Source organism: Schistocerca cancellata, chromosome 4, assembly GCF_023864275.1.
Source record: "Schistocerca cancellata isolate TAMUIC-IGC-003103 chromosome 4, iqSchCanc2.1, whole genome shotgun sequence".
NCBI lineage: Eukaryota > Metazoa > Arthropoda > Insecta > Orthoptera > Acrididae > Schistocerca > Schistocerca cancellata.
The window spans coordinates 163,527,036-163,542,801 of NC_064629.1; the positions used below are offsets into that span (position 1 = coordinate 163,527,036).

At 37.4% G+C, this 15,766-nt stretch overlaps 1 protein-coding gene across 5 annotated transcripts in view; it reads right to left on the reverse strand.

Moving 5' to 3' along the window:
* Positions 1-15,766, reverse strand: part of LOC126185146 (transcription factor CP2) — an 838,084-nt gene that overhangs the window by 176,118 nt on the left and 646,200 nt on the right. For all 5 annotated transcript variants that reach the window (XM_049927991.1, XM_049927987.1, XM_049927988.1 and 2 more), the window contains 2 exons: positions 7,569-7,680; positions 7,114-7,258 (listed from right to left, as the gene is read on the reverse strand). In XM_049927991.1, the coding sequence (XP_049783948.1) occupies positions 7,114-7,258; positions 7,569-7,680 (257 nt within the window). The remainder of the gene's footprint in view (positions 1-7,113; positions 7,259-7,568; positions 7,681-15,766) is intronic.

Consider the following 15,766-nt stretch of genomic DNA (forward strand, 5'->3'; position numbering starts at 1 on the left):
AATCAATAAAAGTGATGGCTGCTGACTGTCAAATTCTAAACTCAGATCTACTTTATTAGGGTTCAAGAACACACTGTGGTGCTATATTTAAGACTTAGTATGTATTACAGCTTTGAATAAGTGAAAGTTTTCTTCCTGCTGCTGCCCAAAACTTTTTTGCTGCTTATTTTATTAGTGTTAATGTAAGTGGAGACACAAATATTATATAGTATTTGAGAATTTATTTGAGAAAACGAAATAAAACCATTTTTACTATACTATTTAATTTACATATTAACTGAACTTGTTCCCTGTAATTAAACTGCCTTTTATTCTGAGATAAAACAGCAGTGAGGAATAACAAATAATTATACACCTCAATATATGAAAATCAGTTCAGTCTCAAGTAATGCTGCTATCATCACGTAATATGAAGATTATTCACCAAGACTTCTTACAGGATGAAATCAAGTGCATGGTGCCAGAAGTAAATTCAGTGATAGCAAATTTCATAATGTAGTATTTTCAATGTCTGAAAGACATAGTTCACTATATATTAAGGTCAGGGCCAGTTTAAGTCTGAAGAGAAACAATCCCTCACTTGGGTCACCAATCTGAGAGGTGTGCCACAGCAGTCACAGTTGTAAGATTTCTATACATGACATATCAAAATTAGCAGCAGCTGCTTGGGGCACCAAGATGAGTGGGACACTAGGGGTACCGAAGTGCAAGGTATGTACACAGTGCGTATCACAATTAATAGCAAAACTCACACAGATGAAAGCATACGAGAGAAAAGGGGGGGCCACCAAATGGTAAGTCATGTTCTTGAACCAACCCAAATTATGGTACTACCAATCTGAACCACATCAGAGTAGTTGTAATGGCATGATAATAAGCAATATTAGCTCTTATGTACATGGATTGGTATTACAATCATGATAATATTAATAAATAGTCCTTAACTAACATAAAGGATATATTCTGCACAAACTGCATATGCATAACTGCATATGGTGTAGTTGTTAAAGTACTAGATCTCTCTTCAGAAGGAGCAGGGTTCATAGCTCCATCTGAACAGCATAATTTAGGTTTTCCCTTGGTTCTGCATTTAATATTATGTAAATACCAGGAGGGCTACTTAGAAAGGTTACAGAAACTTGCTTCCTTCACAGTTCTTGAAATAAGCTAGTGCTTAAATAATCAATATAATGAACAATATCATAAGTAAATGATTGCATCCACTGATTTATATGAAAGAACAGTAACCATCAGCTCCAAGAGTGTGCAAGTTCTTTTTTACTTTTTTAACCCCTTGATGGTACCACTCAACAGTAAGTGAGAAAAAGAAAACATGTGTATCTATGTATCTGTTTATATATCTAAAAACAAAGATTATGTAACTTACCGAACGAAAGTGCTGGTAAGTTGGTAGAGACACTCTGTCTCTATAAACATACCAACGCTTTCGTTTGGTAAGTTACATCATCTTTGTTTTTAGATGTATTTTTCCCACGTGAAATGCTTCCCTGTATTATATTCATATGTATCTGTTTATCTTCACTTCCAAAATCAAGGAAGAGAGAGAAACTGCCTCAAATTTCAATGAAGTATGCAATTTTTAGAAATAATTATTGTATTAATTCATGAAAGATGACCCAAAGCTATAATAATATGCTAGAAAATACTGGAGGAAGATGAAACTGACTGCTTGTCACACATTCAGATTTACTGTAATTAATTATTTCATTTTATAGTCTACCTATTTTATAGTCTACCTCAACCCAGTATTAATGTATGAGTCAGATAAATGGCACAGGTAAGTGATAGAAAAGTAGTGATCACAGTCGAAGACATACTTAAAATTAAGGATCAATTAAGGAAGATTATTATTCCTTCAGCAGTTTACTTTCTCTTCTTTAACTCTGTTCTCCATTCTTGGTGAGCTGTTACTTTTTTTTCTATTCCAAATTTTACTTTCTCTTTCTCTGATCACATTCTCAGTTCACTCTTGCGCCAGTGTCAACAGTTATGTTCTCACTAGCAAAATTACTGTTCCCTTATTGTTACTGTTAACTTGTATAATTGACTAAATGGAAGGAAGTTTATAATTATAAATAGACAAATCCTACAATACTAGCTTTATCAGACCCCAAGTTACAAACAAGGAAAGATTATGACTTGTTTTCACGTCAACAATGAGGTCACTGGAGGTGGACCTTTTGTTACTGTTAAGTCCCAGTAATAAAAATCGAACATATGAAGACAAGTACTAGGGAACCTATGGGTTGAAAAACCAGTGGAGAACACACAATGTGTGGCAGTAACATTACTTGTCTGGTTACATCTTAGTTTGAAATGGCAGTATTCTCAACAGTATTCTTCAACGTATCCTGGAAACCAGTGTACATCGGGAAAACATTCAGGTGTATGTTTCAATAAGAGCTAGCCAATTTCTCTGCATGGAAGATACTAATTCTTCACTAGCTATCCTTTCATCTGGTACATTGCCCAATGAACATGGCTGGGACTTTGTGGGTCAGCAGCTCACGTCTGACACACCTCAGCAGATAATTAAACCAAACTCTGAACTCATATAGAAACAATCAGTTATGAAATTCCTTGGAGACACTATCTAAGCCCACAAGTAGCAGCTACTGGCCCCATACACTTTATTTTACTATTCTGTACATTCAGTGTTGGCTTTCAACACTGTTGATTATATATTGAGTAAATGAGCAAATCTGATTTCATCATCAGCATCATTGTCTTCAATGATGTGGCCTTTTGGTCTGTTTAGCTTCAGAACTGTTCATGCTATCTCTTCTAAGGTATGTCCAACATTCCTCTTGCCAGTTAGGTTATATTGTATTGCAGCTTTAGTCATCCCATCATTAGACATACAATGGATGTGGTATGTATGGTTCAGGTAGTATTTTACAATTATATTTGCAATGGGTTCAACAATTAGAATTTGTCTAATATTAGTATTTCTTTTATGGCCCACCAATCAATATCCCACTACAAAGTGGATAAGCTTCATCTCTGATGATCCAGTTCATCATTACTGATGTTTAAAGTCCAACATTACTTACCATACAGCAGCAAAGGCAATGCTTCTCCTTTGTAGAGTTTAATTGGTGTTTCTTTTCATACATTATGTTTTAATGTACATTGTGCATTTCCACATAAATGTATGAATCTGGCAAATTTTAGCTCTATGTCACCTGACATGGGAAATTTAGAACTGTACCCCAGATATTGAAGCTCTTTTACTTGTTCAGTTATTTGTCCATCTATAACAATTTTGGCTCTTATGGGTTCCAATCCTTCGAATGTCATCACTTTTGTTTTATCTATCAATATTCTTATTCCATATTTAGCAAAAATTTGACTCAATTTATGAACTCCTATCTGACCTTTTCCTTCAGATTCTTCTATTATAATCTGATTAGCAGAAAATAAAATCTTTATAAAATTAAAATTATCATTTCTTAAAGGGTCATTTAATAAAATCAGCTATTTACATATGATATCATCAATATAAACATTGAGCATAGTGAATGAATCTAAAGATAACTTTTCTTTTTTTATATAACTTCTTAATGGCTTTATAGCTAGGGTCATGAGTACCCCTGGCAAGATTGAAATTATGCACCCCCCCCCCCCTCCTCCTCCTCTCAAGACTGATTTTTTAAGAGAAGAGTGGAGAAATGGCTAATGTTAATTTACAAGTTTGAAAAAAAAAATTGATTCCTTCATAAAGTTTTTAATCTTTCATTAAGGGTTTGGTATAAAGTTTTATGCTACATTAGAGGCACCCTTCCTAATATGGCGGGAGGGGGTGGGGAGGGAAGCATCGCACCCAAGTGCTGGTTTTTTTAATGGGAGTTTGCATCATTTTTTAAATTTTGTGTGCATGTACCTGAGTGGCAGGCAGGCTGTGGGGCTGCAAAGTGTGCCCCCATGAGGGTTGTGCCCCCAGCAGCCAAGTGCCTGGCTATCCCATAACTATGGAAATTCTGAGGCTGCTCACAACACTGAACATGGATGGAAGTAGGACTCGTTATATACAAAGTGTAAGTAAAGGGGAGATCAGTAGTTCTACATGATGGCTCCAATGAAGCTGGATTCTTTCTTGACACATGGTTTGGTGTAACCACTGACTTACTCACACCTTCCTGCCTTCCCTTTCTCAAAAAAGGAACCTGCATATCAGAAAGCTTAATATACAATGCTTACTAAAATCCCCTTAATTTTTATTTTTAAAATACATAATTTTTTTTGTATTCTCATTAATATCACTGAAGGCTCTCTCTCTCTCTCTCTCTCTCTCTCTCTCTCTCTCTCTCTCTGTCTGTCTGTCTGTCTGTCTGTCTGTCTGTCTTTCTGTGTGTGTGTGTGTGTGTGTGTGTGTGTGTGTGTGTGTGTGTGTGTGTGTGTCACAGCATAGTTTTGTAAGGTTATTCTTGCAGTATTGGTGACAAATACCTATGAAAATTCTAGTTCTATCCTTGATTCCTCCCCTACTCCTCTATTTTCTACGATTCCAACAGTGGAATATTAGACTCTTTCATTTATTTCCTTATGAATTAAAGGAAGACCTGTAATATCTCTTTATATTCGATGTATTATTCTGATACAATTCTACCCTTGAATGACATTTACTAATTTTCTATCTTCATACTCGCAGAATCCATGCAAAAAGTAGTTCATACAATAGCTTTGCCATGAGCGCATAAGTATTCTTTGTAGTACTCTCTCTGGTGGTTGTTAAAGAAAAGAAGAAGGGAGCTTCCGAGATTGTCTTCGTGCCGATTAGCCTGAGCTTGGTTTGGAAGAACTGTAATCTGATTACTGAGATTTATAACAGAAGATAACTGATACGAATTGTACGATTAAAAAGGAAATATATATATATAGATTGCTCCTTCATACCAAGGTGTGTATTTGACAATTGAGAATTAATGATATTTATCGATATATTGCGTAGTTGTTAATCAGAAGGTACTTCCGAAAGACTGGATACGAACCTGCATTTAATAATCCAAGAGCTCCATTACTTCTTCGGAAGGTTAAACTTCATCAAAGCCAAATATCTGCTTGATCTGAGGTTTCCCGACTGATTATACAACGCTCCCAAAATTACAAGGCATTTTATTTGTACAGATTAGCAGACTGCCGCAAAGCACAAGCCTGCAGAGAAGAAGAATCATCGCCTGATTTCATTCTAACAAGTAAAATTTCAGAATCATTTTGGAGTGACTGAGCTATGATTGCATTTCCTATCATGAATGATTGATTGCTCGAACGAATTGAGAGCTACAGAATTACGTAGATAAGGAGAAAAAAATTACAGACCATCACTTGTCATTTTTTATCCAAGCAAATTTTTTGCTTTAATGGCTACTGCATTTGTTAAGGGACCTCTGTCCACAACTCCTCATCAAGTCTTTGCATTCATGGTTCAGTGCTAACAGCCTGACTCTTAATGTGTTATATTTCATATGGAACAATGAATCAAAACCAATAGCTCCAACTGGTGCTGTGTGGAAATGAATTAGAAAGGCTATGATGCACAAAACTTTTAGGAATGCATGTTGATCAAGACTTCAACTGGAAAGACCGTGTAACTAAACTCTACCAGAGATTTCATTTTGTGTGTTTTGTTCTGAGAATTACTTCTAAAGTTTACTCCTCAGATGGTGCTAGGAAAGCTAGTTTGGTTACTTCCAGTATGTTGTAGCTTATGGAATAGTTTTTGGGGTAACATTAAGAATCAGTTAAAGAAAAAATTTACATTACAGAAAAGGACTATTCAAATCTTGTCGCGTAACTCTGCTAGGGCTCACTTCAAGTCCCTAATTAAAAAGCTGAGTTTAGTAACTGTACCCTCCCTCTACATATACAAATCTGTGTTGATGACAAAAGCTAGACTTGGTGACCTGCAAAACCAACTGCAATTACCACAGTTATAATACTCACAACTGTGGGTCCCTCCATATGAAACAAGTAAGAACAACTTGTACTCAAGGAAATGTGAGGCACTTTGGTGTCATTCTTTGTAAAGCACTGCCAACTTACATAAAGAGATAGAAGGAGGAAATAGCTTTTAGGGCAGAATTAAACTCATTTCTTGTTGAGGAGCGTTTCTACACTGCAAGTGAATATGTTAGCTTACAGGAATACGAGGCCCTTATTTATTGTTGAGTTCTTTTGATTCTGTTAACTGATGTGACATCTATGCTGTGTTTTTCTTTACAAAATAATGTTTCTGCTGTTTGTTTTCTGTGCAATACACCTCCTCAGATAAGGGAGCTAGTTGCTAGACTAGTTGTGATGAATATGATGTCAGCAGGTTTTATGCATTTGTGTGTTATACTTTTCAGTAGTGTTGCATAATGTATTCATGTGTACATTTTTTTCTTTTCCAGAACCATTTAATACCTAAGTTTCACATTCTAGTTAATCATTGATTTACTGCTTGTGCATGTTGCAATCTCAGTGTAGACAATGCACTTCTGATTCCCCTTCCAATCATGTGCTGAGTGAGGTGGCTATGCCAGTCAGGGTTTATTCTATGTACAGCCATCCTGACTTGGATTTTCTGTGGTTTTATGAAGTTGCTAAGGTGATTGCTGGAACAGTTCCATTGATTAGACCATGGCCAACTCCCTGCCCTGTCCTTGCCTAGTACTACCCTATCCTTTTTTATGTTTTATAGAGGCTGTACCAGGAGGAAAGATCAGTATTCAGAAATATGAAAGGAACAATCATTTGAAGCCAAAAAGTCCAGTAAACACGGGCTCTAAAATCCATAACTTAAGAGCTATAAGCACTTTTTCATCTTCGCTACTGTGCAAAGCATCTCTTCTATTGCAAAAGTGCTCATAGCTCTTTAGGTATGTATTTTAAAACTCGTGTTTACAGTACTTTGTTTCTTCAAATGATGATTCCTGTCATATCCCTGAATACTGGCTATTCCTTCTCGGACACCCTGTACATGTATTAATCATATCTGTAATGTATCTAACATGTTCGATATTGTTGTACAGAGTAGATTGATAGGTCTTCTACAAGCAATGCATTAAGTATACTGATTTCTAAAAAAAAATTTAAAAAATTGTTCATTACCTTCAGGATTTTTCCTCTATATGCTGACAATTCTCCCAGTTTCTTCAGCTTAATTTCATATGACTGCCCTTGGTTCAGATATGTCAGAGTTTCTTCATTAACTTTTGTGGCAATTGATGTAGCTGCTGCAAGTACATACTGAAAGCTGGAATAAATATAAATGAAATATGTAGTCACATACTGCAGTAACATATCAAAATTTGCAAGGAAGAAGTAAAAAATCAGTTCTGTCAAAGTGAAAAGGAAAACATTTAATATCATTTTCTTTAACTAATTAAAAATTAGTCTCAAGCCACCCACCTCATTCAAACTACAGTGACTAATATGTCCACAATGACAATTACCACTTCTTCCACACCAAACATGTTCTTTCCTACAGTGTGCCGAACAGCAAAGCAAGAAAACTCAACCACTGGCATTTCTAAAATTATGTCAATGAGACAAGAAGAACCTACCGACAGTCAATGTTCAGGTCTTGAGCAGCTCCAACTAGAGTAGATGTTGTTGAACTTTGGCTATTGGGGCATTGGAAAGCCTCATTATGGTTAATATTGGCATGTGACACAGCTGTAAAAGAAAGATAAATAAGATTTCTTAAAGATCAGTTAATAAAATGCATCTATATTTTTATAACATTATAAATAACATTTAGGACTGTCTTGGTAAATGCTGCAAAGAAAGGTAAATTACCAATTGCCCCCACTTCCCAACCCTCCCCTTTTCTATTGTAGTGATTATCTTTCTCTGACACCCACTATATAATATGGGGTAGAGGTTAACTGATGCATCCTGGATTTTCCATTGTTTGATTCAACTTTTTTCATCATTGACATTGCATAAAATATTACTTAGCTCATCTTAGAAGGTAAGTTGTTGAACTTTTAGCAGCAGCCCTTCACGTAATATGCAATTTCTTTGTTTTTTCAATGTCTTCCACTGTAGTTTGGTGACTGTATCTATGATACTCTTGCTATGAATAAATGAATACATGATGACTTGGACTGGCCACTTTTGAACCTTCTGTCTCTCTCCTCTGTAAATCCTCTTTTATAAGGACTACATACATAGAAACAGTATACAGAAATAGTTTGCAATTGTATGGAAGGGATGAAGATTTGGGTTTAAAATCCCACTGATGATGACTGAGGCTATAAATGCAAGCTGCTTTGCCCATTAATTTGGTTACACTTTCCATGAATTCCTTCAATTAATATCACCCTGACATCACCTTCCCTAATGACTAATTTCATGTTGTTTCTGTATGTTAAGTTGTTCTGGATTGAAATGTGTAAGTACTGACTTTGACTGTTATAATAACTTGGTACTGATTGGATCTTTTCACTTGTCTGTGCTAATGACTTGTTAAAGTTTCAGTGAGCAACCACATTTTAATTTAAAAATGTACCACTCATCACATACCTGTGTCAGTAGGCACTGTTACCATTTCTGTTTCGCAAATAACTTTCCAGATGTCACTAATACTCTATACTGGAATTATGCTCTATAGTGTGCATCAAAATGCAGTGTCTCAGACCATCAATGGCATGTAGGTAACTCCTTCGTACTGTGACTATAGGGGGCTATGTGTGGGTTAGATGGAACATTGCTCCAGGAAGTAAGAACAATAATAGTAAGATAAACATCTCCAGACTATCATTAACATAATAGGATGTTATTCAAGTGCTTGGAATGAATAACCTGAGTGACTAGGCAGGCAGATGATGTTCTACAGCTTTCAATCAGGTTACACAGTAGTGTTGTATTTGACAATAGGCCATATAACTCCACAATGGCCATCCCTTCATTGTTCTCTCTTTTGTTGCATATCAGATTTTGTCATGGGTAAATCCAGGATTTTGGTCTGCATTGGGAGGGGGGGGGGTGAGGTGCAGCTGAAGTCATAAAAATATTGTATCATAGAAACATATCAAAATTGTCTTAAGTACAGTGGTGAGTACTAAAAAGTCATACATTTTTTATATTGCTATGCAGCATTTTTTTTATCATGACCATATTCCATTAGGATAAATGTAGAGAGTATATACTAAATTACAACAAAATGTTGATAAATGGAAAACATAGTACCACCACTGGAAATACTTCCTACCTGCTCAATCCTCTACTACACACTAAGAAATATAGTTGGGATGTAAACACTACAAACAACAAAACAGAAAAGCAACAATCATTCAAATTGAATTATAACAGAGACAACATGTAGTGTGCCACATATTGAAATACAGTTTTACTAAACCCATGACCAGTAATGGAGAAAATGGGTAATGTTTGTGCTGAAAATATGTTATGTAAAATATTTGGCACAGCTTCAGTTTTAAGTCCTGTAAGTCCGGTTATTAGCATGTATTACATACATATTTGAGACACTGAAATGTTTCCGAGAATTTTTTCTACACCTTAAAATGTTTTGCAGGTGTATCTTGTGGGAGAAATGACTTAATTTGGAAAAAACATGTGAAATATGTTACAGCAGTTTGCAACCAGTAGTGCCATGAAAATGGAGCTTAAGAGAGAACTATGTTACAACTTGGGGTGCCTCTTACAGAGTATGTGCCAAATATTATACAACAAATGGAGTCTTCCTACAAAATACACACCAAACGATCAAAAATTCAAATTTGTTTTTCACACAGGTTCCTTTCTGGCAGCTTTTTGCAGTATTTTACTGTATTTTTTTTGTCACATGAACTGAAAATGTTATGAAATGCGTGTGTGTTTTGAGTTTAAATTTGCATCTGTAGCTTTCGGAAAGAGCCTCCATCTCAATATTGAAACATAACCATTATTTTTTTTAACATTTGAAACTGACAGACACTACAGACCCACAATCCATTCTTTTCCTGGCATCAGGAAAGAGCACCAGCCACTCAAAATACCTGAACATTCAAAATATTGATCTGTATACTTTCTAGCAGAGTTTATGCAATGTCTTGTCCTCCTATATGGAATTAGCATTTTTAACATTTAAAATATTGCAGGTACATATTCTGTAAGAGAAGCTATTATCTCTAAAATAGCACTTACATTGGTTCCGATAATTTCCATATGTCTTCAAACCGTTCATTGCCAAGTGCTGTCCCGGATTTCTATTACTATTGTTTTTTTAAGTCACTTCTATGGCAACATAAGTTAACAAACAACATTTCAGGTCATACCTATAACTCTCGCAAACATTTCAGTGCCTCATTTGTATATACACTATGCATCTGTAACATCAACGCCATGTCACGAATTCTACCAAAATTTTATCAAATATTTATTATTTACACAACTTTTATACAAATTGTGGAATACCATCCTACGTACTACAGTGTGACCACTCAGAATTGTTTTTATAATATCGGCACAAGTGAAACAAGTCCAGCCAAAATCACAACTTTAATTTGGTACAGTTAAATGAAATTAAATTAAGCCTAGTGTAACACAATAAATGATAGATTTCTGTGGTTGGCAGCAGCTGAAATCACAGAAACTATTGACTTTTACTGATATGTATTGAGTTGAACTATGGGCAACTAGTCAATGGGGCAGACCACAGCCACCTTTATTAAATGCAGCTGTGGGTGGAGTATACTGCCTTTATCCTTATTTAGCCCTCTTGTTAGCAAATACACACTCAGCCAATGATCAGAAATTGTAAGTGCTTGTCAAGTCAGAAAGCTATGTCATTACATCACCTTTTTTTTTGTATGGTGAGGAGAAATACGACTCTTGCGGGAGGGGGGGGGGGGGGGGGGAGCTGCAGCCCAGCAGCCTTCCCCTCTCACCACGACTTAGCTAAGTCACTGCATCTTATAAACAGTAATGTTGTTGTTGTTGTTGTGGTCTTCAGTCGTGAGACTGGTTTGATGCAGCTCTCCATGCTACTCTATCCTGTGCAAGCTTCTTCATCTCCCAGTACCTCCTGCAACCTACATCCTTCTGAATCTGCTTAGTGTATTGATCTCTTTGTCTCCCCCTACGATTTTTACCCTCCACGCTGCCCTCCAATACTAAATTGGTGATCCCTTGATGCCTCAGAACATGTCCTACCAACCGATCCCTTCTTCTGGTCAAGTTGTGCCACAAACTTCTCTTCTCCCCAATCCTATTCAATACTTCCTCATCAGTTATGTGATCTATCCATCTGATCTTCAGCATTCTTCTGTAGCACCACATTTCGAAAGCTTCTATTCTCTTCTTGTCCAAACTATTTACCGTCCATGTTTCACTTCCATACATTGCTACACTCCATACAAATACTTTCAGAAATGACTTCCTGACACTTAAATCTATATTCGATGTTAACAAATTTCTCTTCTTCAGAAACGCTTTCCTTGCCATTGCCAGTCTACATTTTATATCCTCTCTACTTCGACCATCTTCAGTTATTTTGCTCCCCAAATAGCAAAACTCCTTTACTACTTTAAGTGTCTCATTTCCTAATCTAATACCCTCAACATCACCCGACTTAATTCGACTACATTCCATTATCCTCGTTGTGCTTTTGTTGATGTTCATCTTATATCCTCTTTTCAAGACACTGTCCATTCCGTTAAACAGAATTACAATGTCATCGGCGAATCTCAAAGTTTTTATTTCTTCTCCATGGATTTTAATACCTACTCTGAATTTTTCTTTTGTTCCCTTTACTGCTTGCTCAATATACAGATTGAATAACATCGGGGAGAGGCTACAACCCTGTCTTACTCCCTTCCCAACCACTGCTTCCCTTTCATGTCCCTCGACTCTTATAACTGCCATCTGGTTTCTGTACAAATTGTAAATAGCCTTTCACTCCCTGTATTTTACCCCTGCCACCTTTAGAATTTGAAAGAGAGTATTCCAGTCAACATTGTCAAAAGCTTTCTCTAAGCCTACAAATGCTAGAAATGTAGGTTTGCCTTTCCTTAATCTTTCTTCTAAGGTAAGTCGTAAGGTCAGTATTGCCTCACGTGTTCCAGTACTTCTACGGAATCCAAACTGATCTTCCCCGAGGTCGGCTTCTACTAGTTTTTCCATTCGTCTGTAAAGAATTTGTGATAGTATTTTGCAGCTGTGGCTTATTAAACTGATTGTTCGGTAATTTTCACATCTGTCAACACCTGCTTTCTTTGGGATTGGAATTATTATATTCTTCTTGAAGTCTGAGGGTATTTCGCCTGTCTCATACATCTTGCTCACCAGATGGTAGAGTTTTGTCAGGACTGGCTCTCCCAAGGCCGTCAGTAGTTCCCATGGAATGTTTTCTACTCCGGGGGCTTTGTTTCGACTCAGGTCTTTCAGTGCTCTGTGAAACTCTTCACGCAGTATCTTATCTCCCATTTCATCTTCATCTACATCCTCTTCCATTTCCATAATATTGTCCTCAAGTACATTGCCCTTGTATAGACCCTCTATATACTCCACCTTTCTGCTTTCCCTTCTTTGCTTAGAACTGGGTTTCCATCTGAGCCTTTGATGTTCATACAAGTGGTTCTCTTATCTCCAAAGGTCTCTTTAATTTTCCTGTAGGCAGTATCTATCTTACCCCTAGTGAGATAAGCCTCTACATCCTTACATTTGTGCTCTAGCCATCCCTGCTTAGCCATTTTGCACTTCCTGTCGATCTCATTTTTGAGACGTTTGTATTCCTTTTTGCCTGCTTCATTTACTGCATTTTTATATTTTCTCATTTCATCAATTAAATTCAATATTTCTTCTGTTACCCAAGGATTTCTACTAACCCTCGTGTTTTTACCTACTTGATCCTCTGCTGCCTTCAGTACTTCATCCCTCAAAGCTACCCATTCTTCTTCTACTGTATTTCTTTCCCCCATTCCTGTCAGTTGTTCCCTTATGCTCTCCCTGAAACTCTGTACAACCTCTGGTTCTTTCAGTTTATCCAGGTCCCATCTCCTTCAATTCCCACCTTTTTGCAGTTTCTTCAGTTTTAATCTACAGGTCATAACCAATAGATTGTGGTCAGAGTCCACATCTGCCCCTGGAAATGTCTTACAATTTGAAACCTGGTTCCTAAATCTCTGTCTTACCATTATATAATCTATCTGATACCTTTTAGTATCTCCAGGGTTCTTCCACGTATACAACCTTCTATCATGATTCTTAAACCAGGTGTTAGCTATGATTAAGTTGTGCTCTGTACAAAATTCTACCAGGCGGCTTCCTCTTTCATTTCTTAGCCCCAATCCATATTCACCTACTACGTTTCCTTCTCTCCCTTTTCCTACACTCGAATTCCAGTCACCCATGACTATTAAATTTTCGTCTCCCTCCACTATCTGAATAATTTCTTTTATTTCATCATAAATTTCTTCAATTTCTTCGTCATCTGCAGAGCTAGTTGGCATATAAACTTGTACTACTGTAGTAGGTGTGGGCTTCGTATCTATCTTGGCCACAATAATACGTTCACTATGCTGTTTGTAGTAGCTTACCCGCGTTCCTTTTTTCCTATTCATTATTAAACCTACTCCTGCATTACGCCTATTTGACTTTGTGTTTATAACCCTGTAGTCACCTGACCAGAAGTCTTGTTCCTCCTGCCACCGAACTTCACTAATTCCCACTATATCTAACTTTAACCTATCCATTTCCCTTTTTAAATTTTCTAACCTACCTGCCCGATTAAGGGATCTGACATTCCACGCTCCGATCCGTAGAACGCCAGTTTTCTTTCTCCTGATAACGACATCCTCTTGAGTAGTCCCCGCCCGGAGATCCGAATGGGGGACTATTTTACCTCCAGAATATTTTACCCAAGAGGACGCCATCATCATTTAATCATACAGTAAAGCTGCATGCCCTCGGGAAAAATTACGGCCGTAGTTTCCCCTTGCTTTCAGCCGTTCACAGTACCAGCACAGCAAGGCCGTTTTGGTTATTGTTACAAGGCCAGATCAGTCAATCATCCAGACTGTTGCCCTTGCAACTACTGAAAAGGCTGCTGCCCCTCTTCAGGAACCACACGTTTGTCTGGCCTCTCAACAGATACCCCTCCGTTGTGGTTGTACCTACGGTACGGCTATCTGTATCGCTGAGGCACGCAAGCCTCCCCACCAACGGCAAGGTCCATGGTTCATGGGGGGCAAAACAGTAATATGTGTAACAAAAGTTCCATTTTGAAAAAGAATGGGAATGAAATTGTCCCTGTGGAAGGAATCATCCAGGAGTCACATGGACTGAATCAGAGGAAGGTCTAAAAATGCAGTGGGGTCACGAATGGCAGCCTGCTCCTATAGTTACAATAGTTGCTTCACACTTCACAAAATTAAAAGGATGTGATCACATCATGCTTTGGAGATCTGCAACAAATAAGAAGGAAGCATATATTCTGGATACAGAGAGCATGTGTATGCATGAAAGCAATACAGATTGACCATCTGTATCAAATAAGCTTCACATACTAAATTGTATTAATACATCCATTATATAAATATAATCATGGTTCCAGAAGGACTTTCCCCACAGGAGAGAGATATTGACTGACTGAAACCATCTGGCTGTGACTTGTGCCTGGACAAACGATTGTATGAGAATGCCAAACAAAAAAAAAGGTTTTTTCTCTCATTTTGAGCTTCATGGAGCAATCTATGAGAAAAGATTACAGAAGAAGAACTTCTTTGCCATGATCACCAATAGTGACCTTTATTTTCAATAACTGGCTTCAGTAATCAATGTTACCATCTTCACATCTCAATGGACAGGTTATTGCACATTTCTTAAAATAGCAGTAAAAGTAATCTTTTCTATGAATTGGTGGGAACATAACAGACTAGAAGTCTGATACATCAGCATGTCAAAATTAGAACAAATATATACACAGTTGTTCATGACATACATCTTTCTTATGTCACACTCAACGCAGCTCATTACTGCAGCCAGTCTAGCTGTGATGAGTGCCCTGGCTGGAATGATGTGCTCTGTTGTGAGTGGCATGAGACATGTATGTGGCGAATAACTCTGAATACAGGGTGGATATTAATAAAACTGAAGAACTGCAGTGACAGATTCATGACTACAAATGGAGGAAAAAAGGTCCTATGAAAATGTGTCCGGAAGTGCATCATTGCCACAGTAGATGGCACTGATGAATGACCTCTTCTGGCCATGTGCCATGTGTTTTTTCTGTGATGCAGGCTGTGTGATTAACACAGCATACTGTAAGCAGAAGAATGGTGTGGTGTTCATTTCAGGAACAAGCCAAAATGGTGTTTGTGTACGGCTAAGCAGATGGAAATGGTCGAGAGACGGCTGTACCAAAACAAGTATCCTCACAGACAGCAGAAATCATACAACATTTCAAGCCCTTTTTGGACATTTGTGTGATCAGGGATCCTTTCAGACAGACTAATGTGCAGGGAGGCGACGGACTGTGCATATGCCAGATATCACCTGCAATCCCATGAAGGCCACTTTGAACATCTGTTGTGATGTGGATCCGCTGGAGCTATGTACTGTGTTCTGGGACAATCTGTTGTTGTTGCATGGACACCATCCATTTCTCGACACACGTTCATAGGACTTTTTTTCCTCCATTTACTATGACGAATCTGTCCCTTCAGTTTATCGGTTTTATTAATGTTCACCCTGTCTAGTTGTTTTAACTCTGACATGCCAAAGCATCATCCTTGTAGCCTATTACATACATGGCAAT